Raw genomic sequence first — 25,479 nt, 5'->3', positions numbered from 1 at the left:
CTGACACCTTACCCTACTTCTTTGAGGATAATGTTTTTCTTAGAAATCTCTGAAAGAGCAAAGATCATTCATCTTGTCGAAAGCACCATCGTTGCTTTCCCGTCGATTCATGCTTATCAATTGGTAATAAATTTGGCATATAAATATTGACGTGTATATTGTATACCGAAAACTTTCTTTCAAGATATTATACAACTTTTCGCTAAATCCGATAGAATCTATCTGTCGAATTAGTTTTATCCCGTAATAGACTCGATACACTTTAATAAATTTACGCTCTGTTTGTTTCATGAAAAACTCTGCATAAACATATTAAAATAACTTTGAAAATCATTTAAATAATTACTTGTTAAGTCACTAAGATATAATAGGACAATAAGATAAAGCTATGAAAAAGTAACGCAGAAGAAACTAAAACAAGAATAGCCTTGTATGTTTGTCGCTACGTTGAGATGTGAAAAAAAGTACGCGAGGATAGAATAGAGAAATGAACTGAGGTGAAAATGGGCTTGAAACAAACGGAAAAAGAAACGTGATATCCTGCGAAACCCCAATGCAAGAGCTTGCGGGCGGATGGGTATTCGTTAAAAAGACACTGGTGACGAAAAAATACGACGACGTAAATTACAAAGTCAACGCGGTTTCCTCGTGTTCTACGAAGTTAAAAAAAAAAAAATGCGTGTACACGGTTTTCGAACGCCGCCAGCAAGTTCACTAGCATACGGCTATAATGACAAAAAATATAATGTGAACGTATGCACATTTACATATAGAAAAAAGGAAAAGAAAACTTAATGAACAAGGGAGAATGTAAAAAAAATCCTGCTAAAATGTGCGATGTCAAAGATTCCGTTCTTCAGTATGCTATATTAAAATTTGCAAACTATTAAAATATAAATGTTCAGTATATATTATTTCTATTTGAACGAATATTGTTACTAGTTACAATGATGTTCGAAGGACTGCTAATAAGTAAATAAGTTTAGTACATTCGATTAAGCTCCTAATGGAAAAATAAAGTCTTAATCGAATTTGCTTGTGTAAATGAATAACCAAGACAAAAGACCAAAAAGACAAACAGACTTATTCACTTTCTCTTACCTACCTTTTCGTTACTTTGAAGATATAATTTAACTTGTTAATCATATTTTTAATGTACATCATTTTTTTACTATCAATTTTTACAAATTTAAAAACTAAGACTTCGTTAAATATCTCTTATAAAATGTAATAATACTATCAATAATGCTTGCATCGAGAATTTTCAATGTACAATCCTTTTTACCTGAAACCGTGTTTTCATTTTGAAAGCAGAGTTTATCGAAAGAGGTTTGAAGGAACTCGTAAGTGTTACTCGAGATATCAGCTACACCTTTTCTTCGTTTCCGTTTGCTCTAGAAAAACATGCGGTTTAAACTCTGGTTGAATTTTTTGTAGATTGTGAATCGCGCCACCCAACAAATTGCTATGGTTGTATTAGAAAAGCAATATATGAATAGTTATTGATTCCAACCTATAATAATTTTAAACTGTTGAATTGGAATCATAACAATTGATTAAAACCTTTGAAAATAGATCAGCAATTAGGTAATCTTATAAAATAATTAATGGAAGGCATTAAAAATTACAGACTTCGACAAATCATCTGATAGTAATTGCCTAGTTTATAGTCGTCTTCGTTTATGAAAAACATCTTGAACGAACAAAAATAAAGCTTTAAATGGAATTACTCAATTCAAACGTATCTTTCAAGCACTTAATTATGCAAATAAGTTTTCATTCGATCATTGATTATTTTACATTCATTATCCATATAATCAGTATTTTAAAAAATTGTTATAACTTAAGTAATATTATCTATTTATCTACGAATAAACAGAAATAATAATATGCAAATACCTGCAATAGCTTAAAGTGAAAGAAAATGCAAGTTGAATTCGACAAAAGCTCTGTCTGACTACAGCGGTTTTGTTCTACTGGTAGAGTGAGCGTGAGCGTGATTGCACCTCTGGAAAAAATTGCGGGCCACCGACACGTATAATTACGATTCAACGAAGAAAGAAAAAAAACCTCCGGAATCACGCATCCCGCCTCTCTTTCTGTAGAAAATCGAAGTCGAAGTCTAATAAAGAAAGGAGATTCATTGAAAAAGAGCAGCAAATCGTATAATCAAGTTAAACAAAGACAGCCGTTCGATCATCACGAAAAGAACAACGTTCCCCGATAATGAGCGGCAGCGGCGAAGAAAAGGGAGGCACGCGCGCAAGGTTTTACGAGCAGCCACCACTCAGCACCCGTCCGCGATAAGGCTGCAGCTGTGAAGAAGCAGAAGAAGAAAGGTGAACCAAAAGCGAACGAGAGAGAGAGAGAGAAAATCCGTTTAAGCGCGAAAGCAGTCGATTTCGTTCTCGTGCTTTCGCTCTCTCTCTCCTTCTCTTTCGCTCACTCGTAGATTGCTTGCAGCGGTTCGCTAAGCCATCAGTAAAGACAATTCATCGCAGAGCAGCTATACATATAGAACGCACGCAAGTACGTGCTATATACATTGATTCCGTCAATTACTGAAGTCAGAGCCAAGGCATCACCCGTTGCACTGATGATACACGCGCGATCGGCGTTCAATTTCAAAGTTCGCTCCCCATCAACTTACCGACACGCGTCAATCAAGAGGAGGTCGTGCTATGGACGCCACGATCCTCGTATATATATACATACATATAGAAACCCTAAAGCCTCCTCCGTCTCTTTTTCGTTGACCTCAGTACATATAGATCCGAGGATCTCTGGCATCGACGTGCACATAATTGACGGCATTACGCTTGGCTGCACGATCACGTCCTGCACTCGATCGAGCTTTGTGCCTCGAAAACACATATTGCTCAAAAGATATCAATGCTTATTCTATGGCTCGAATGAGGGGAGGACGCTATCTGCGTGGATGATTCTGATCTGCTCCAATTAACCAATCCCCATATGCTCAACCGTGCAATGGTTCTTTTTTTCGCGACGTTTCATTATATTAACATTAACAAATACAATTGAACATTACAAATCACACGCATTTTTCTGTGGATATGATAATTGATTATAAAGAAAGGTATCATTACTATCAAATTTATACTGCTACTAGACAAAGGCTAATTATTACTAAAGAATTAATCCATTTGCAATTACCCTGGCAAGAAATAATAGTCTAGAGCACATACGACGATTGACATGTCGTGAAATAACCTAACTTCATTTGAATGCCTAGTTATTCCACTGACTAGATGAAAATTATAGGTAATATGTAATTAGATTTAATTAAATTAATATGTAATTGGTAATATGTAATTAAGATTCAAGCACAAAGATGTCGGAGATTATTAAAAAAAAATTGAAACCCGAATAACTTCTCATATGGGTTAATGAAAATAAAATAGTTTATTTATGAATTTTTCATAATTATTTTCGTATATTTGTTGTCGGTATTTTCATTTAAAGTAATCAATATCGGATTTAACTACAAATGTTTTATTTTTCAGAATTTAGAACATATGTAATATTATAACTCAATCCTCATAAAACATTTAAATAAACAGTACATTTTTTACGGTGAATATAGCTAGAAATGACGTATATTATTATTTAATAGGAATTATTTATTCAATTAACCATATTATACTCTCTCAATCGTATTAAGTCTGACGAAATTAAAAAACAATGAAAGACGAAAGTTACATCCAAATACTATAAACAAAAACTATCTTAACTTAATTTATTTTGACGTTTCGCTGGTTTGTTTTCCAGCTTCATCAGGTCCAACGCAATTGAAGAATTTTTCAAGATTACGTTATCGATCTCTATGAGTCAATAAAAAATCAGAAAGTTTGACTTGTGTAATGTAACATCTCGCTCGTATTTTGTATTGCGTTTTCTGATTGCTATGTGTTATATTGTGACTAGTAACTTGACTATATTGCTTATTTTATAAAACAAAATTTACAATAAATTTTTTGTTGACTCATAGCAGTCGATAATGTAATCTTGAAAAATTCGTTAGTTGCGTTGGACCTAATGAGGCAGGAAGACAAACCAGCGAAACGTTGTCAAAAATAAATTAAGTTGAAATAGTTTTTGTTTATAGTATTTGGGTGTCACTTTCGTCTTTCTTTGCTTTATAATTTCGCAAGATTTAATTATTTATTCAATTCTTTTATAACTGCTTAAAAAACGTATATACAGGCAAAACTTAATGACTCCAACCTCAGAAGTCTGGGCTACAAATTCAACTTATCAAGGTAAATTTGATAGTAAATTGAAAAACATTTTATAATATCGAGATCGTCAAGCTCAATATTTAGTTATTGACAAAAAGGAAGTAACTTTTCTCTGTTATGCAATTTTTTCTAATTCCAATTATAATAAATGTTATCAAAGTATATAAAGAGTATAACACTTCTATCTATTCGCAATGATTCTATAAATACTTTAATTGTTTCTATCATTGTTGATACATATATCAATTGAAGAAGGAATCAATACCGACTCGACTTATTTTTCTTTATCATTTGATAGGTTTTGATGAAATCATGCTTCATTATTGAAAACCTTATCATGTTTGTAAACAGATTTGGAGTAACTTCAAATCATTAAGATAAAAATACACGTAAAAGTATCTCATGAGGCAAAAAATTTCATCGAATTGTCAAGATTTCGAATTTCCAAATTTTGAATTATTGAGGTAATTTTACATTGATCAGTGTATGTTAATATAGGAAATTCACGGGTCTGGAATTCAACTTCGAATCATCGAGATTTTACTTTAACAAAAGCGATTATATCAAGAGAAACATTATTTTTTCCGTGAAAGTTATTGCCGGAATATTTCCAAATTTTCCTTTATTTTTTTATTATTATAATATTAGATAATATTGTATCTTATTAAAACATACTTTTTCTATTTAATATATAGATCTTGATGATAATTATTTGTTAAATTGAACATTATACAAAAAATTTGTTCTTCAGCGGTTTATTTTTGTTACCGCTTTTTCCATCAGAATAAGAAAAATATATTAATATTTTAAAGCTTAAATTTTAGACTCTGTATATCACTTGTAAAAAGAAAAAAATAGATAATATAATAGAGCTAACGAAGGAGTGAGTATTATTATATTAGTGAGTAAAATGAAATTATAACGACATTTCCATCAATCTTTTATTTATTATAAACTAGCAACAGTTTCGATCTTACTGGGATAATTATATCCGATCCTCTTCAGACGAAGAGATGGTAACATGATGGAGGTCAAAAGTGTACCATAAATAAAAGGATTTATGGAAATGTCGTTATAATTTCATTTTACTTACTAAAAGAAAAAATACTCAACAACAACACAACCGGCACGTGTGCGGGTATTTCAATAATAAAGCAGGCATAAGACAGAGCAAAGCAATCATGAGCAAATGAAAGTACACGATATAGTCAAAATAAGACATTTCCCTCTCCGGAATTGGGGCTAGAACAATAAAAAATAAATACCAGCGAGAAAATTGGTAGTCTAATGTCGGCAAAAAAAAGGAAAGAGACAGACGATCGCATAGTAAAAGTACGGAAGATAAAGAAGTGGCAAGAAAGCGAAAAACCAACGAGGAAATGGAGTTCACGAAAATTGTAAAAAAGGGAAAAAAGCCAACGAAGGGTGGGGAGCTCGTAGAAGGATGCGGAACGAGAAAAAAATGAGCAAAACTAGAAGACGTTACCAACAAAAGAGAGAGACGAAAAGCCGCTCGGGTGAGAAGCGAAGATCATAAAAACAAAGTAGAATGTCTAACGATAAAGCCGAGAATCCTATCGAGGGGAGTGCTGACTTACAGCTTCAATGTTATTAAAATGAACGAAATGATAAAGACCTCTGTACAAATGTGTTTTAGCGCGTATGGTCACATCATTATTGTCATACCGCCATTAAATTTTTCCGGTAACTTATTCGATTTTTTTTCAGCCACCTGCACCGACGTGCAATCCTTAAACGATATAACTTTGCGATGTAAAATTTTATTGTTTCATTAGTGTCGTCGTTAATGTTCCGATGATCGGCCGTGCCCACACGAACGCTGGCATTATTGGAATAGCTGACGAGTTGGAGTTTTTTAATTTAGAAAACTCGAGACCACGCTACGAGCAACTGAAATAAAATGAGACCACAAAGCATTTCACATATTAAGAATCGGTAAAATTAATAGACTTAATGAAGTTGCCATGGACTGAAACTGTAGATCGATTATCGTTGATTCACGATTTCGGATTTAAATTATTTTTAATGATTTATTATTGATCGAATACTGAAATGTGTGAGTGAGCATTGCAGTGTTGGACGTGCGTGTCCCTTAGCCTGTGAGGGAAACTCTTACAGTCCAGTGTTCTGCGAATAATATTTGGATTCGACAAGAGTAATTAAAACTAAATCTGCCACGTTACTCCACCGAAATTAACCAGTAAACACTACTGCAGTTATACCACATTACATTATTTCTATATTTTGTTTTCTAAGAAATACTCTAGCTCTACGAGCAAACTATAGTAATAATAATAATAGCAGATTACATTATTGATTAAAACTTCAAGATGAAGTGCACTAGTTTTCCAGGTATAATTAATTCGAGCGTTCATCAGACTAAAATATAACCTAACAAAAAGAAAATTACATACTCACAAAAAAATATCCACGTACTGTCTCCATCAGCGGTGGTCAAAAAAACATGTGCGAAATTAATCTGCAATGAAAACGAAGCAGCACAGTAGCACCTGCGATAACAGACAAAACCGTGTGTGTGGTTGAAAGAGCGATTTTTTTGCCATTACATTTCTGGTCGAAAACCAACGCTAACCAAACAACATACCTAAATCTCCCGTCAACCTCGACATTCGTATTCTATATGACCGAAGAAAGAGAATAAAAAAAAATAGAGAATCAGTGTAGTCGTCGTCGCGTGCGATATACGCTTCACGCTTGAGGCGCGGAGCAAAGAGAGGTGGCAAGGGGGTGGGGACGAGGGAGGTAGCACGGTTGGATGAAGAGAGTGGGGTCGGCGCTATGGACGTTCGCTTCGGCGCGCAGTTCCTCGGTTGTCCTCGAAGCGAGTGCACTACGCTGGTAAGCGGACGCCAGCGCTTTCAACTATCAGATCTATTCGATTATCAATGTTATGCAGTGTCATGTGTACTAAACTCCAAGTGTTGTAGTGTTTGTTTTCTCTCTTTCTTTCCAAAGATTCTCTACACAGTGCTTACTCGGTTATTCCACCGTGTGCTTGCAAATTAGCACTTGATAAGTGATGATAGAAGTACTGGTGAAGCTAATCCGAAGATGAAAAGGAAGAAAATTATCGCGTGAAAGCCTGACGAGCCCTTAAAATTTTACTTGCGGGGAAGCTATTTTTGTTTGTTTTCGTTCTATTGTATCATCTAGTAAGAGACGTAAAATTGTCGAGGGTGTCGATAAAAGAAAAAAAAGGAATGCAGGAGATTGTGATGGGAGTCTGCAGGTGGCGACCGGGTGAGCGGTGATGAGTTCGTTTGGCGATCGGCGAGTTGGCCATGATGCGCCCGTGATAGTACTGCCGGGCAGTACCACTAGGCTCACAACACAGCTATGTCTACTTACTTTTGCCTGCTTTTCTCTTCTCTTCTGATTTATTTTGGTGAGACACATACGTGTTTTCTCTGTTTTCTCCATGCGTCCATTGTACATTGTACTTTATTAGGATTAAGTAATACATATGCGCGTGGCAAAGGTGTGTTAGCGTGTCGACGACCACAACATTATTGTTATGGATTAGATGCAAATTGTAATGTAATGAAGAGTAGAAAGGGCGCACGTGAAAGGATGAAATATAGTCGCGGCGTGTAAAGAGAAACTGAGCTTATATAAACACATCCCTCTCTCTTATTTTCTATATCAGAAGGACTATAGGCGCTGTATGAATAATTCTTATGGTCATTTGCTTGGATAACAACGTCGAATATGCATGTGTTATATTTGCATTTCGGATTGTTTTTTGTTTGTATCTCGCGTTCTTTTTCCAGATCGTCACTTGTTTCATGATTTTGCGTATAGAATATGATACTAGCTTCCAGTTTGACTACTTTTTCTGAGCAACGGAAATAGAATTATTCAAACTTTTCTCTACAATTATATGTAAGTCAACTCAGATCATTCGTAAGCTCGATGCTTTATTATTCGGAAAAAAAAGAATGAGTACAAAAATAATTTTGTTTGTCGTAATCAAGTGCTCGCTTTTCATACTTTACAGCAGAGAGCGATGAAATGAAAAAACACAATACCGCAAAAAACAGCATGATGAAATATCGCTGATGAACGGATAAATTCAACAGTATTAAAAAAAACAGCAGCTGTAGCACACGTAGCTTTCACGCCCGTAGGGAAAATGCCGAGAGTTGGAGCTGACAGGCAAAAAAAAGGGACTTCTATTGAAAGAAAAAGTCTTGTATGTAATTTCATAATAAATCAAAGTGAGCCAGTAGCTTGGATTGTGTTACAAACTTCGAAAGCTTGATTCATTCCAGTTCGAGTTCTATAATTTCATATGCTCAATAATCTAGGCTTTACTTTTATCGTAAAGAGACTCATTGTACCACGGTCATTCGAACAAAAACATAAACTTTTTCTGAATTTTCGTTTTACTCGATTTTGAAGGCAATAATTGACTGTCGATAGCCAACAACGGTTCTGACAAAACCGTACCACTTTCTGTGCTTATTTTTCTGAAGAGATTGACCAACGAATAAGTTAACTGATGTCTAATTCACTCTCATTGTTGCCTCCAATATCAAGTAAAAAAATCCAAAAAATGAAGTAAGGGTAGACGATATGTCAAATATTAAGAAAATGAATTTTTTTAATTATCGTTCCTCGCTTATTTCACCATGTGAAAACTGTTATTTGGAAAATTCAATTGGCAATTCATTTTATAAATGATTCTTTCGAAAAAATCAAATCTCTTTTCGTAATTGAGTGTTGAGTTAACATCATGAAAAAATCGTTCTTCGTTCTTCAAAGAACAACAATGACCGCAATGTAGTATTTCACAGAATAGTATATTTTTAACGGTTTCGTTCGAGCAATGTGATATATATATTTTTTCATTTTACTTCGCGTCGAAACATGACAATTAAAAGCGACCGCACTACTCGCATATCGACCTTCGATGAGGGAAAAAAAACGCGAGGTCGTGTGTAATCTCAGTGACTATTATTTTGATGAATCGCAAGCATTTTTCTCGTTGCATTGCAAAAGCTATGCAAATGTAAACGAGAAATACATACGATGCAATCCCGTATATTATCAGTAACTGGTTTTCGATATTTGTCGACCTGTATATTCACAATTTTCCGTCAGAGTGAGGAATGACTTTCTGTAGAATGAGTGTGTTGACCTAAAGGTCGGCCTATCGTGAAGGTATAAGCGACGGCTTTACTTGCAGCCTGCACTGAAAGAACTGATCTTCCGACTGTTCATCGTGCAAGTATCTTTTATTAGCGGTGTACTCTCCTCACTCCCTTTACCTCTTTTTTTCTCTGTGTTTTCGTTTCTCGCTTTGTGTTTCGTGCTCCGATTGATCTCGACCCTGATGCTTTTCGGAGTGCAGGCTCTTTTTGACTCTGTACCTTGCCAGAATTGATTTTTTTTTTGCTTTCCCTGTTGTACTAGCTATTTTTCAAAGCATTTATCTTTGATTGTAGGTGACTTTAGATTGAGAAAATAGACCTAAGCCATTTTTAACCGCGCGTATCTTTTATATACTGCAAACAAGCGCATCGAGAAATGAATTTGCCGTTAGTAACGGCACATTCGAAGTAACTGGGAATTCTGCCAAGTGAGATAAAAGTAATAGGTCTTCTTTGAAAAGCTTTAACAAGCTTTTAGACATATACCTTCCTGGATTTCTACAAGCTCACTCGAATCGAAATGCAGATATAATCTATTAACGTAGTCTATAACAAGAACACAATTAACTTTTTTGTTTGACGTATGTAAAAAAAATTCAGTGCCGATCTTAGTTGACGCAGTGCTTGATCGATACACGCCTATAGCAGACGACTACATGCATTTGTTCTGACCACAGCAATCGTTGGCTAATGTTTTTTTTTGGAGAGGTTAACAAATCTGTTAATGAAACGTCAAAAAAAAATATTTTTTTTCATTATTTGCCCACACTAATCGAGCACAGCGTCAATTAAGATAAAACTATGGCAGACAAGAATAGCGATAAAAGAGATAATGAAATGATATTGTTGCTTCTAAAGACAAAACTAGAACATTTTCCTTTTTTAAAGAAGGCAGTGTAAAATACCTTTGTATTTCATTAGCTAATTACCGATACGGTATGAACGCGAATTGCTTTTGCGCGAGTTTACCCTAAAACTTTGTGAACCATAATAAAAAAGAAAAACGAATGCTTGTTCCAGACTGAAGCATGCATCTAATGACGACGGGGATATGGCCCTTTACATCGTTCATATGCCGTAAAAGGAAAAAACGAAGACGATATAGAAACAAGCAAACATCATTATCGTGCAAAAGTGAAAACAGAAACGAAAATGGTGTATACACGCTCCATGCAAAATGCGTACGCGTACATAGAAAAGTTACGTTGCTGGCATCTGCACAAACGGTACTTGCGAAGCAGCTGCTCTCAAGCACTTTGCCAGCAGCAGCAGCACTCATTCACTCACAAAAGTACACTCCAACGCCTCGCGCATTGTCAAATGAGATGCGATGCGTGTGTGTGAGTGTGCGCGCGCGTTTTTTATATTGGACTTTTCTTCTGCTGTGTGCTGTCTTACTTTGTAACTCTCTTTGTCTTTCTTTTTCTTTCGATACTGCACTTTTCGCCAAAGAAAGACAACACAACGTGAAAACAGAAAAAAGAAGGTATCCTCTCTGTGATAATCACTTCTGTAATAGTGCTCGTCGTTCGCGCGATATAGCTTAAGATCATTTTTTCCGGCATAAGTGTGTGATGTGAAGCTCGCAGATCTCTGTTAATGGATACCGGATCTCCGGCCAAATGGCTTCAGATAAAAGCAAGCGTCCGCGATTCCGACAATATTACCCCCTTGTGTCTTTCTGCGTGGTCCTGTGTGTCTACACTGGGCTGAGTGTGTCTGTGCAATGCTTGATAAGAAACTCGATCACCTCTCTCAACCCACAGTGACATTGCAGACTATACTTTTTACACTCGATCGAGTTCTTCGCTTAGCTCAGTATTTCGGGTTTTCTCTCAATTATGTTACTTACATCGCAACCGAGCATTCTAATGGCATCACACTCAGTTTATTCGCGTATTAAATTTTCATCCGTAAAACCAAAGAGCTCTATTATCAGTAAGTGCAGTTTGTTTCCAGAATTCGCAAAACCTGCCAGAGTCATATCAGTCATAATATCCATGTACACGTGCCTATTACCTTGACGTCATTCCATATACGTATACATACGAGATGAGAGCGAGCGGTGATTCAAGTTATAAGCTAACCTTATGACATGTGCAAGAGTTTGCGAGACGACGCACACAACAGTATGCGTTTAATTAAAACATATAGCCTGCAATTTTTTGCTTTGTTTCGTTGTAGTGTCGTGGGATTATTTATTTTTTTCACTACCCCTCCCTCCCTCTCTCTCTTTTTCTTTTTCACTCGCATCGCAGCGTAGCATTTTCAACAACTGTCGCCCGTACCTCGCAGCCGTTCGACGCGTTAGCCGCGAGTAATTAATGGCTGGCTATGAGGATCGGCGCTGCAGTATGTTCACGTGATTAACGGTACCCGCGCCCATCAAAGGGACGACTTTGTGTCGGGGGCTGCTCTCGCGCAAGCTCGCCATCTCGCATCTGGCAAAAACGCGCCCTAGATGAAAGTTACGGCCTCGAGTTGGCGAGTTATACACATGCACGCTACTGCTTGTACCCAGGTAATCACGACTCTATACTGAATGACGTGCTTTCGTTCTTCTAACTTGAAACATTGAATTTCCAAAGGGTTATTCTTTTATTGTTGCGTTGTCGGACTTGTTTGATTGACGTTTTATTGAGGATCTATTTATCTACAGCGGATATTCTTTAAATAATCCGATTTTCAATATCTTTTTTATTATAGGAATTTGTTGCAAATATCTTAACGTTACAATGTTGGATTAGTTGATGCAACTCTTTATTTTTTCATTGGTTAAAAAATTACGGTTTTCTATGTAGATCCAACTAAAAATATTTTTTTTATGCAACTATAAACTCAAAGTTTATTTTGAAGAAAAAAGTCTTAATAAAATTTTTCTGTACGAAGAAGCTTTAGCTACGTTTTAATCTGTTTTTTGTGTTAAATTATTGTATAAAAATTGAGTTTTTACAAATAAGAATGATATCTTTTGGTGCTAATGTCGTGTCTTAAATGAATCTTCCGTTACCTTTCGGCTTCTTTTACGAATCGTGTATATAAGTATATGAAATGCATATTTTTACTCGTGATTAAATTATTTGATATAAAATCAATCGAGAGTGAATTATTTTTAGACTAATTATTTTAAGGTAGAATCTTCCACGCGATAAAATTGCCAGAAAAAATCTATCAGAGACTGGCAATTGAGTTCAGGCTGACCGAGGAAACTTTCGTACACTATCGACTACCCTATCACTTTTGAATTTTCATGTTCTAAAATTCATGTTACTTTCCAGATTTAATAAATGTATCAGTAATTTTTCTAGCTAATCTAAGCACTCTTCGGCAAACATTCTTTTACACTATGTCGCAGAAATTATTTTCAGTAATATTCTTATATAACTATTAATGTTTAACCGTAAAAGTTAGTTACTTTAGAATAAACTTATCGTAATTCGAAGGTTTATTATTTTGCATCTTGAATATTCTCTCAGGCAAAAAGTCATAGCGTTGAATCAGCTATATTTCGAATAAAATATGTATATATTATAAAACCCGCAGTACACTGCAAGAACACAAAATCCTTATATGAGATGTGTAACGAGTCGATTTGAACCTCGCGCCTTTTCACATTTGTGTGTGTGCGTGTGTAGATTCGTTGCGGATCACTGCGCATGAGCGAGAGTTAAATAAAATTAACGAACATCATAGCTCGCTCGCTTTTGTTCGAACTGCCGTCCCACCAGCGTGACTCCATATCGTCGCGCTTGCTGCCGTCTCCGAAGCGGGATGCAAGGCAAGGTCAACGCCGAAATTGCCACCTCTGTGATCTAACGAGACTGGAAATCATCGCCACGGAACAAATCATCAATGATTGACATCGGTGGTTATGTATCTAGTTTCGTCGAGGCTTTTGAATTCGTTGATCTCAAGGAATCCTCAACATTCACTACGTCATAGAATTTGTTAGTGATACAATAAATAACAACGGTATTACGAATACCAGCGGACTTTGTTGACAAACGTAAGCATTAATCGAATTGAGCTCAATTACATTGTATTAATTATTCTAACGAATTATGATAGTAAATCTATCATAAATTTACCATCATCACTCTACGCCAAAGAAAAAGAATTAAATTTATTGGCAATTGAAATGCGGATACGTAAATATGTGTGAATAGTGTGTGAATGCAGATATGTTAATGTGAATATTGTATGAATGTAGTTGTGATCACGTATGAATGTATTTAGTTTTAAGAAGTTTTAACTATTGAAAATAATGTATTGTGGCCAAAAGAAATACTGTGTTTATTATTTCAATAATCTTTCCTTCTCGTCGTGTGATTCGGGAGCTTAAGGAATTCATGTTCTACTGACTGTGAAAAGCCATTTTATTTGCAAGTTGTCTTTTTTAACCTATATAAATTTTACAGATGCTGACTCTCGCTGAATTATTTAAATCTTTTTACGAGATAGAGTAGCAACGGATTTTTATGCCTTTAGGGACGTATGGAATAGCGGTACTGACTGAGCCTTCAGGTTCTAGATATCTCGTGTATTCTAGAAATCAAAGTTTTTGTGCTTTGATGAACTGTACGAAAGTAATGTTTTATGTAAATTTTGAGTAATAACGATCAAGATTCGCATTCAAGATTCCGTATTGAAAAATGTTCTGTATTACTTTCAGTTGTAAAAAATCTTTCAAAATTTATGTTCGTTCAGGGAATATAAAGAAAATATTATTATAGACTTCATTTGGTCCAAATTGAAAGGAATCCTAGTAATATTCTACTCCCAAGCATCTGGAAACAATCGCGCAACTTCTTTGGAACGCTGACAAAATTATGACGATGAATAAAGTCACTGCTATAAAAATTTCCAAAAATGACAGTCCATGCTAGAAACTTTCAAGAATCTATTTCAAATAAATACTACAATTTTAATTGATGCCAATATTTAGATAGATTTTCACACTGACTTTTTCAATTATTGGATCCTATTTGTAATATCACGCGAAATGATATACATGAAGTTAAAATTTCATCAAATCATTATGCTGCGCTCATCTTTATTTGCATCGCTGATGTACATTATAAGCTATGAAACATTATTTCAACAATAGCAGAATGTTTAATACTTGAAAAAAATGCATTAAAAACTCTTATTACGAAGAGAATATGCAATGACAATGAATTGTGATTGTTACTGTGCAAAGTAAATTACAGTACCGTATAATTGATACTCTGCCTAGACGTAAATGACATTTACGAAAACTTGTTTCGTCCGCAAGAACATTCCAAATTGATCACAAGTAATAGAACAGAGGACGATATTTAAATCCATTAGGATTATCAATAACATATTTTACTACATGACAAACCAAGTTATTTCATTAATGATTGCAAATTAGCATTGAAAACAATTGAAAACAATTGAAAATCAAGCAACACGATGGGCATAAGAGCTTCGCCGGTGAGCGTGTGACATACTGCGGCAACAGCCGAGGGAACACAAGTCAGCTGTAATAAGCGTGACTAATTAACCAGTGAGAGAGAGAGAGAGGGAATGCATTTGTGCAAAGAAGGAAAAACGGCGAAGGGGAAGACAATTAAAAACGAATTATTGAGCCAAAAGCGCGGGTAGCGTAGGTTGTTGGTGCACCTGTCGGCAAAGTGAATTAACATGGCGAAAATTAGTGGCGCGGCGCGGCCGGAGGCGGTGATTTGCCAATGCGGGTAGCAACGAGCGATTTATAAGCAGCGGTAGCAGTATCCCGAAATTTCCGACGCGTTTAAGCTTGGAGTCTCACGCACGCGTGAGCTTGCGACCTATTTATCTTTCTGTGTGCGGCCTAGCACACATATGTGCATATAAACACTGTCCAGCCGTAAAATGTGCATCTGCGCAAAGCCCAAAGGCCGTTAACATTAATGGCGCGGAGGAGGTAGGAGACACCTTACGCGAAAACACGCGTGCTTTTATATCATAAATTCGGGCAGACGTGTCATTAGCCCGTCGCTGCTCTCGTTTATCTACTTTTCAGATTGTCCAGGCAAGATACCAACCTCTGCGCCTCTCTAAACTCTATACATGCCACACGTGCGGAATGAGCCCCCTTGCTTTTAACGAGGAGTATCGCGTGATACGCGCCAACAGAGAATACTCTGCTCTCTCGTTATATATAGCCTTCCGTGTGTTTCACAGCAGCCTATGCATTCTACGAAAATTGCCATTTCTGAATTTCGCCTTCAGGAGTATGCTTCAACTCTTTCATATAATAGGCAAACAGCCTTTGCTGTACGTCTTCTTTCAGATTATGAAATAACTTTATTACTTTTCGAATAGATTCCAACGTGTCGAATATTTTGATTTATGCTGAGTTCCCAGCTGAAACGCGATGTTGCAATTACATCCACACGTACGCAAGGCGTAGATTAGATAAGTCTTTGATTACTCTGTTTCAAAGTACTACGGAACCTAATTAAATGTTTGTAATTCAATGCTCTTGTTAACGTCGAGTTTCGTGCTACATATCTCGCGCTTGCCCAAAACAGCCATTACTAGAAAAACGCAGAAGTATCGCTTATTTCTTTAATAATATTTATCGAAGAAAATATATATTCAAACGTTTTCTTGGCATATCGCTATTGAGCGTCAGAAAAAGGTAGTTCATAGACCAATGCAATCCAACTTGTGTTAGAGAACAAAGAATTACATTACCGTTGGCTCGCGTTCGCCGACAAGCAAAGGAAAGGCAAAAGAGCTGTTTCAGTTGAACAACATTAAATCTTGTTTAAGAATATTCATGAAAAATAATTAATGTCCAGGAACGCAAACGCAAAGTGACATTTACAGCGCTCAGAAATTATTTGCAAAACTTTGCTTGAGTTTTGCAGTAGAACGAGTCCCGTCTGACGCATTACACATATACGTACGATCTCGCGCAGAAATCTCTTTTACAATTGGCGTGTACGCAGCGCATATGGCATTTGCCTCTCTGCGAAGCTAACGAGTAGAAAATTGCTATTTGCTCCCTCTGGGCGCGTGCAGTGTCACTCGGAATCGGCGTCGCGTCACACGAAGAGGATGCGCATACAAACATAGACAACACACCTGCATTATTCACGGGTGCTCGCTCGTGAAATTTTTCACCAAGCCGCGCGCGGGCGCGACTTTTCTTTCCGCGGAGTTGCGCATGCTGTGGCGGCGCATCGTTTATTTACGCTAAGCTGACTGTGCTGTCGCATAATCAATTGTGTTTACCGGAACACCTTGCCAAAACCCTAAATTTAACAAGTAATTTTTATGCCACATGATGAACCTAAGTCGTTGTCCCAGTTCTTTTTCTACCGCGCGCGCTCTCTTTCTCTCTCACGCTCTCTGTACTTTATCGAAAGTTAAGTTGAACGTAACAGCAATATTTACTCTCGCAGAAAAAACAACGGAAAAACAGAAAGAAAACTTGCGCATAACGAAGGCAAACGAACTAGTTCGCGAGAGAAACTGTTGCCGAACAATGTTTTTCAGTCCTCGTTAGTTCAACAAAGCAAAGAAAATCAAGAGAACATCGCTCGTGCAGGAAGAAAAAAGTTTGCGGCACGCGCTGAAAAAAGGCAAATAGAAATGAAAGAGCGCACGCGCGAGTAAATGGGAAAAAGAAACGAAAGATTTCCGCGCAGATACGAACAACAAAGCGGAAGAGAGGGACTTATTAAAATTCCGAAAACGATTCGCTGCGGAACGAAATTTGATTAAAGCTGACGCGCGACGACGACGGAAGAAAGAAAGAAAGGCAAACTCGGTCTGTCGTCGACTCACGCGCGACACACTCGTTCCCACAGCTCTCCACGGAAATCTAACGGGCCGTGATAAATCGCTATAGAACTGCGCGCACGCGGCGTGAGATAAAAAATTGGCAAAAAGTTCGGTAGGTCACCGAATTCGAAGGACGCGCGAAAGTAGACGAAAGATTTATGCTTTTTCAAAAACCTCTTTACTGCTATTATATGCTTTCCTGCAATGTGTCTTTTTTTCTCCACAATAATGTAATATACCAACAGATGTTTCTGACTTGTCGTTCTCGCTTGAATTTATATCAGCTCTCATAAAAAAAGCAACCTATAATTCATTCGATCAATTTAATATACGATCTCGACTTCTACTGTGAATATTAAATTCTGTCGGTGTATTTATTACGTTACTGATCTATTGCATTAAGTTACCAGCAGTCTCAATTCAAAACATGCTTCATTATTTTCCATTATAATTTTATTCATCCGATCCCTACGTTCGCAACTAATTTAATTGTTTTTATATGCTACTAAGAATCGAAAGGATCATATATTTTATATTGAATGAATTACAGAAAAAATTATAATCATAATAGAATAGACGTGCCAGATCTATTTTAGATGCACAATAAAAGCAATGAAATAATTAAATGGATCAATCGTTCTTTATACATTTAATTGTCTCTGCGATACAACAAATTAAATATACTAAGTACAATACCGAGTAAATCAAACAATAGAGCACGCGTGTAAAATTCATTAAATTTATATTAATTTTAGATGGAAAATATGAACGTTTGTGATCGTACGCGTGATCGAATGTATAAAGTTCTAAGTTTGACTGATAGTGGGAATCTGGCTATCCCAAAATAAGGTATGATTGCATGTATCACTAAGATAAGCCTTAATTTGAATAACGTGACTTGCTATATAGAGCCTCCTTTCCGGAAAACCTTACGAGAGCGTTAAGCCCAGCTCAGTGATGAGTAACGGTGAGTGCAGTGTAGGCTCAGATACTATTCACTGCTCAGTGATGGGTAACCTGAACGGGCTCGTCAACTGAATATTAATAATCGATGTTCCCTTCCCTTTCCTAACGGCAATTATTAATCCATTATGTTTCTCTCTCTCCCTCTTTATATTATCTAATAATTATTATTGTCTTTTCTTTATATATTCAATTGTTAATTACCTATGTATATTTCACCTGTATCCAGGCTCCAGCGCAAGGTAAGTGAGAGTGGAGAGAGATGCGTGTACGCAGCGATACGCGTAATGCACGAGAGCGAGACGAACAGAGACGGACATACACGCCGCGAACTTATAACCGCGTGCGCTGATTGGCTATAAACTGACGCACCGCGTGAAAAAGGAGCAAGGCCCGCGAGAAATTCTTGTCCAGCAAAAATAGATGTAGAAAGAGGCAACTAATCCAGTAACGTCAACTAGGATATTCGAGAGAGAAAATAAAGGAACTACTGCGTCTACGTTTATCGTGTGAAAGTATTCTGGGTGCTACATCGAACTGCGAAATCGAGGGTTAAGTGGAGTGAGCAGGACAATAGTTGTAACGTACTCGTATGCCGTGCGTGTTCGCCTCCACGAGAACTATTGCTAGGCGTAAGCGTGTCTTGTTTTCCTGTATCGTTTCTTAGGCGTTTTAAGTACTCGTTCGATTGTCTCCCTCTCTCGCACTACTTGGTATATTCTCTCTCACTCTCACGCCGCTTATGTTTCTCCTGCCTAATTTCTCTGATTGATCTGATTAAACCAAAGCTCAATACAATTGTATATGTATTTCGCACGCCTATTCTTTTACGTTATTCTATACGACCAGTAGATTCATCCGTATACATTCCTATTTCATAATGCACATTTTATGTTAACCAGACTGAATTCCCGTTACATCTTATACCGGTTACATAGATGTCCTAGTTAATTCGGTAAAGCCTTCGAGTCAATAATGACTAATGTAACTGTTAACTGCTTTTTCCGATAATTTTTAAATTCGCCATATCGCTATTCTCTTCCTTTCCGTATTCAGATGGAATTAATAAAGTCACAAATATAAATGTCACACGTCATTAAAATAATTAAATAGCCACCCATTATTTGCGTGTAATTTGTTCATTTAAATGAGTCATGGCAAAAATCATTAATGGTACATTTTTCTACAAACTAATAGTTCGTGTATGGAGATTTTAAAAATCAAGTTTTCTGTCGATTAATATAATTATAGATAAATAATCAATTATAATCTCTCGTTTTTGTAAAGGCTGAGGTTAAGTGGGATACAAGTTGTAGATTAAAATCTAACTAAATCTATTATATTTATATCTCAAACAATCAAAAATAAAAAATATACTCATAGGTATTAATATAAATCATTAAAACTAAACAACGGCATTAAAAAAATTAAGGTTCGAAAAAAGGTATTAATTCACAAGAAATATAAATTAAAACTAAATTAAATTACGTGATAAACCAAAAATATCAGATATAGGAAGATACGCGCATTCTCTAGAGGTACAATTGTGAAAGTGACTTGCCTCAACGCAGTACTGAGTCTGACAGTCCTTTAGACGTAGAACCATGTCATAAGCAGTGCCAAATTTCCCTTTTATCCTTCCACGGTTTATCGCCACCATTGCAGCTTGGGCCCACCGACGCGCGCAGTTCTTTCTATCTCGCTATGCCAACAGCTATTCTAACTTCAAACAACTGCTCAAAAAACTAATCAGTAAACGACTCAGGCTATGCATTCTAAAGAAATAATAAAAAAATAACAAGAAATGAGCTGACTTCTGCGTCTTGAAACTTTCATAAAAGTATTTCACCAGTCACCAAGATTATTCTCCTTGAAATAATTTCCAAGTTAATTTCACGGTTAGAAAGTTGCAAAACTATTTGAAACTTTGCAAGAAGTTCGCAACTATCTTTACAAACTGAGTAACTGCAAAATTAATTGCATTTTTTGCAGAGCCTAACATTCTGCAAAAAAAAAGAAAGCTCGAAGCGTTAATCCATTAAATATCACATACTTTGCAAGCGCAACGCGCAAAAACGCCGATGCAAAAAAATTGCACCGTAGTTGAAAAAATTGAAAAAAGCTTCCTCTAAAAAGAGTTCAAGAATGTCTCTATACAGGAGTATAGGTTAAAGCCGCTAACGGGTTGGTGCCTGTGTCCATAGTATAATAATTATTTCAGTTGTACCTGTCCCATGGGTGTTACGTACGCCTCGCTCATCCGTCACGAGTTTCCTCTCCTCTGTCCCTCTCTCTACTGGTTCTCTTTAGTGTAATTCCCGGAGCACTGAGACAGATTTGAACAGTCCCATTCCACCTGGCAAGTTAACTTCGTTTCGTCTCTAAATTCTTGCCTCCTCCCCTGAGCAATTGATGAATCGACCGATTGTTTTATCGCCGAGCGATAAGGTGCACTCTTGTTTTGGTCTTTTAGTTGGCAGTGAAAGCGCTGTATTTCGAGCTTCAATGTGGGAGATTGAAATATAAGGTCAATTTATCCAGAAAAAGAAAAGAAAAAACGGGATTTGGCAAATATATCCCCAACTTTTTTGCGTGACTTGCTAAAAGCAATCCTATTTTCTCTAAGCTGGAAATCTTCGCGATTTCAAATACCAATGTAGTAGATAATTTGACTGTCGATTATGAAATTGAGATATTTTGAAACGAAATATCTGCACTAGTTAACGCTCTTTCATTTATTTTATCAAGTTGAAAATTTCAGACACAATCAACACTATCAAATATACGGAATAAAATATGTATGTGTGCGTGTAATGCATTATAGAACATAAAGTAGAAGAGTTGTAAAAAAGTAGTAGAATCTGCTCACTCGCGCGCTCGCTCAACAGCAAGTTTTTACACGAGTGGCCAACTTTTGAAAATTTCACGAAATCCATTAGGCAATGCTCGCTAAGGAAGAGGAGGGGGGGGGGGATAAACCAGATACCAGAGATTAAATCCTCGATGGCACACGGAAAAGTCAGAAGAGGATATAACGCTGGATCTTGGCAATCGGATGGAATTTAACGATCCCTGAGTTGGCGCTGGGAATGGGAGAGAGAGGAAGAGAGAACGGGAGAGAGCTAGCAGCCGATAAAGAAAAAGGCCACCACTACTATGCTTCTGCCCCGGGACGAAGGAAAAAGTCGGCGAGTCCAATAACGAGATGCCGATAACACGTTCGACCCCGACGGAAACGACCTTATCATTGGCGATGAATCAATCGTCGAGTAGTAACTATCTCGTCCCACTTGCAAATTCCAAATTTCTGCCTATTTTGCCTTTAACTTTTCATTGTTTACATACGATATTGATAAAAAGCATCCAGATAAAAAGTTCGAAAATGCACGTGGGTTTAACCCAGAGAGATTTACTATTTGATATGTTCGACTCGTCACATTATTCTAGAAAATTGCACAACTAGCAAAGCACAGGAGATAAATTAATGCAGATGAGTTTTGATGCTGGGTTACATTATATCACATAATTAATATCCAATACTGCAAGCGCTAGCTGAACATCAAACCTAATCAGCAGCAACAGAGTTTATGACGTGTGAATAATTGTCGGATCAATGCGAAGGCTATCAATTTAATAGGAATCGCCTGGCCATAACTATGCTAATTAATTTATTTTCATAAGCATAATAATAATTAAAACGTCATTTCCTAATTTCATGTATATGATACATCATATTATGTTCTAGCCTAAAAATTAACATGTTGCTCAAAATAATCGCGATTGTATATACCACATGTAACACACAAAACGCAACGGATATCATCGGCATTATGAACGAATGATCTATATTTCTACTGTAAAATAAAAAGTCATCAGTTAAATATAATTAAATAAAAATGTCTCTTTTTTATTTCAGGTGGATTCGTGAATTCATCGCGAAACTTTCGTACAGACTTTCTGCAAGAACTACCAACACCAGGCACGGGTCCGCACTTTGATGTAGCAATGAACACGAATTTCACGGGATTAGTTGGCAAAACTGTGCATCTAATCTGCAAAGTAAAAAATTTAGGAAACAGAACAGTGAGTTGAAAGAATGAAAACCTTTGCAATATTTATCAAGTAGAAGAGATCATGCTTTGGTCAGACGTAAATCGATGATTTATTTTCTAAAAGACTTGTACAAAAAGCCATTTCCTGCCATATGTCTCTCGATATTTCAGATCATTAAAATTAGCTCGTGACCAAGTTTTAGAAAAATATATTTGTAAGTCCATGTATCATCGAACCCTCGTCATGCTTGAAATATGGTTAGCGATAAATCCATTTTGCACGCCATTTTTCAAGTAAATTTATTTACTCTATTACTCAAACGAAATTCGAATAAAGATTACTTTGTGCAACAAAACCCCTCCCGAAATACTCGAACAAGATTATCTTCGAGTAAGTTAATCAATTCAATAAGCTATGTTCATTTGAGTAAACTCCATTAATTGGACTAAGAAATTTTGTCCTGTCCAAACATCATTCGTTACTTCGAAAGAGATCTGCGAATTAGCCAGCTTCCTTACACGCGAATACGCGTGAATGTATCTGAAATGTACGCGTACATTCCTTCCGACAATCGTTTCGCCCTTCTCGAGTTTGTGTTTCTTTGAATAATTCACCCGCCCTACTGTTCGCAACTTCGTCTCGAAATGGACTCGAAATTGTAAAGGAATTTTTCGTTTCGCACACAGCGTCCAATCACTTTAAAAGCAAAGCAACTTTTTGAAAAGTGGCGATAAATCAGTTTTCTACTGTCATCAATCTTACGACATGAAAATCCTATAACAGAAATGTCAGAAAGTTTGATGAAAAATCTCATACGTTCTCTAGCTGTTTTTGTTCTACAATCCGCAAACACAATCGTTTCGTCGAATGACGTCAAGTACGAAGTCTAGTGGCACAACATGTCGTGTTGTTGCATCTTGCCTGCCCTCGATATTACAGAGGTCTGGCTTGGAAACAGAGCAGGCTTTAAAAGGTTCGCATGTTTGAGTTTTATCTTCGACGAAGCATTTCTTGAAAGAAACCGATGAGCTGAAAAATGAAATCCCAATAAACTGTTCTCTGGTTGATATTAAACAAATGGAAAGATTTATTTTATCTTCTATTATTGATCTGTATCAACAATTATTAATGAAACCTCGTATATGTAGAAAAATAAACGTAATTAATCTATTGCGAATTACGAAAGTAGAAGAAAAAACTTTTCAACTAGAATTCACAATTTATTCAGAGTTGTTAGCAGAGAAAATAAAAGTTGAGCAGAACACAGAAATGAATTCCATTTTAATGAGCTCCAGGCTTTACACTGAAACATAAAAGCTTTTAAAGTGAATTTACAATGACTTCTTTTCATTTATACTAAAACATAATATTAATATTGTACAAGAAACTTTTCTCTCGAATTAGCATTGGCTTTGAAATACAACATCGAACAAAAGCTTTTCAATGATATTACGTTACATAACACAACAAATTCAGTTGTATTTAATATAATTTTACGTAATTCTGGGTGATGTAGATGCAATTATTCTCATGACATTTACAAGAAATATGAATATCGCCAAGGAATAGAAAACTTTTTTCTTTAAAATAGCTTTTATCACTGCATAACATCTATTATACAAGCGGAAGATACTGAAGCATGCCAATACTCGAGGAAGTGGATAAATAACTCGAAAAGAAAATAAAATGGCAGATCTGTATTTGCTGTTGATAGGTGTCTTGGGTGAGGCATCGTGACATCCACTTGTTGACGGTTGGCCGCTACACGTACACAAGCGACCAACGTTTCGAGGCGTTACACTCACCTCACAGCGAAGAGTGGACGCTGAAAATACGTTACGCACAACGCAAGGATTCAGGTATCTACGAGTGCCAGATATCCACGACTCCACCCATTGGCCATCCGGTCTATCTCACAATAGTCGGTAAGTGAATAGTGCGTTTCTTCTTATTTTTGCTTTATGAAAGCTTTGCTAAAAATAGGGTGTAGATATTGATGTAATTGGCGGATGTTTATTCACATTTCGCGAAAAGGTCCTTCCTATAGTCATATCAATCCAATCATTGAACTATGTTATCAAAGGAGTAAAAATATCGAGTCATATACATCTGCGTGTCAGCACAACAGTAATCTACTTACGGAGATAGTTCAATCAACTAATATGCTCCATTTAATGTTACGTAATTACCGTATTATAAGGCTCCTTTTGGCTTTGAAGAGTCTACTTGAATAGAAATGTCCATCTTAATTTACTAATGGCTTACGCTTCAGACGTATGTTCCCTCACCGTCACTATAATTACATTCATTGAATAAAATTACGTTTGATTCTATCGAAACAATGAATTAATGCTTCTGAATAAAAAAATCCATATCAAATATTCATAGCAATGCAATATTTCCATATTGATCAATCAATACATTTCAAAAGCCAAAAATATGAAAACCATGCAGAAATATATATAAAGTTTAGATATAAAATCATTTAGCAATAATAAGATGCTTAATTAAATTTTAATGATTTAATTATTAAAGATGCATTCATATCAATCGTGCATCAATCATGAATCTGAATAATCATTAACACATTCGAATTAATTCGAATTAATCACGTAGAAGAGAGAAAAAAGTGTGACGCAAAGTATGGTCAATTAAAATCTACAAATAAATCGATTCAGAGTACTCTGTAGAACACATAGATCTCATCGAGAAGTAATATTTCTTCAGTGGAGTTAAACGATCGCACACTTGATATATATACAAAACCATATCGGGCAAAAATCGTTGGAAATGGAAATCAAACCGACGTGGAAAAATTCAAGGAATGGAAAGGGAAAATCAACGAAGCTGTCTCCCTCCTTCCTCTCTCTTTCTCGTTCTTTCGCTCTTTCTCCTTCAAGCGTTCGAAGATGGAACCTTAAAAATAAATCGCTTGCATTTTGGTGAGGAGGGAGGAATATAATCAAAGGTAGTAGTACAGCAAAAAAGCTGAGAGCGGGCATACAAGATCGAAAAGTGGCTACGGGCTCGAGGAGAATGAGAAAGACGGATAGAGACAGGCAGAATGGAATCTTGCGCAATTCATCTTGAAAGCGAGTGTTAGTTAAGCACCGAGCTCCAGACACGTTCTCGCAGTGGCGCATATGCTAACTCGCGGCGCGCACGATCCAAGCATCCAAACGATATCTCGCTAATGTAATTTATGGCTA

General features: G+C 36.4%; 1 protein-coding gene across 1 annotated transcript in view; it reads left to right on the top strand.

Annotated features, from left to right (window-relative positions):
* Positions 1–7,122: 7,122 nt before the first annotated feature.
* LOC131664819 (zwei Ig domain protein zig-8-like) overlaps positions 7,123–25,479 on the top strand; it is a 22,220-nt gene continuing 3,863 nt past the window's right edge. Inside the window, exons 1-3 of the mRNA XM_058936216.1 lie at positions 7,123–7,686; positions 22,134–22,300; positions 23,985–24,195. Coding sequence (XP_058792199.1) covers positions 7,638–7,686; positions 22,134–22,300; positions 23,985–24,195 — 427 coding nt within the window. The 5' untranslated portion in view covers positions 7,123–7,637. The remainder of the gene's footprint in view (positions 7,687–22,133; positions 22,301–23,984; positions 24,196–25,479) is intronic.

This window comes from Phymastichus coffea, unplaced genomic scaffold (assembly GCF_024137745.1).
Source record: "Phymastichus coffea isolate CEN01 unplaced genomic scaffold, Cenicafe_Pcof_1.1 PCOF00045, whole genome shotgun sequence".
Classification (NCBI taxonomy): domain Eukaryota; kingdom Metazoa; phylum Arthropoda; class Insecta; order Hymenoptera; family Eulophidae; genus Phymastichus; species Phymastichus coffea.
Note: the sequence above shows the minus strand (reverse complement) of the source record. Positions and strands in the feature narration are given on the sequence as shown.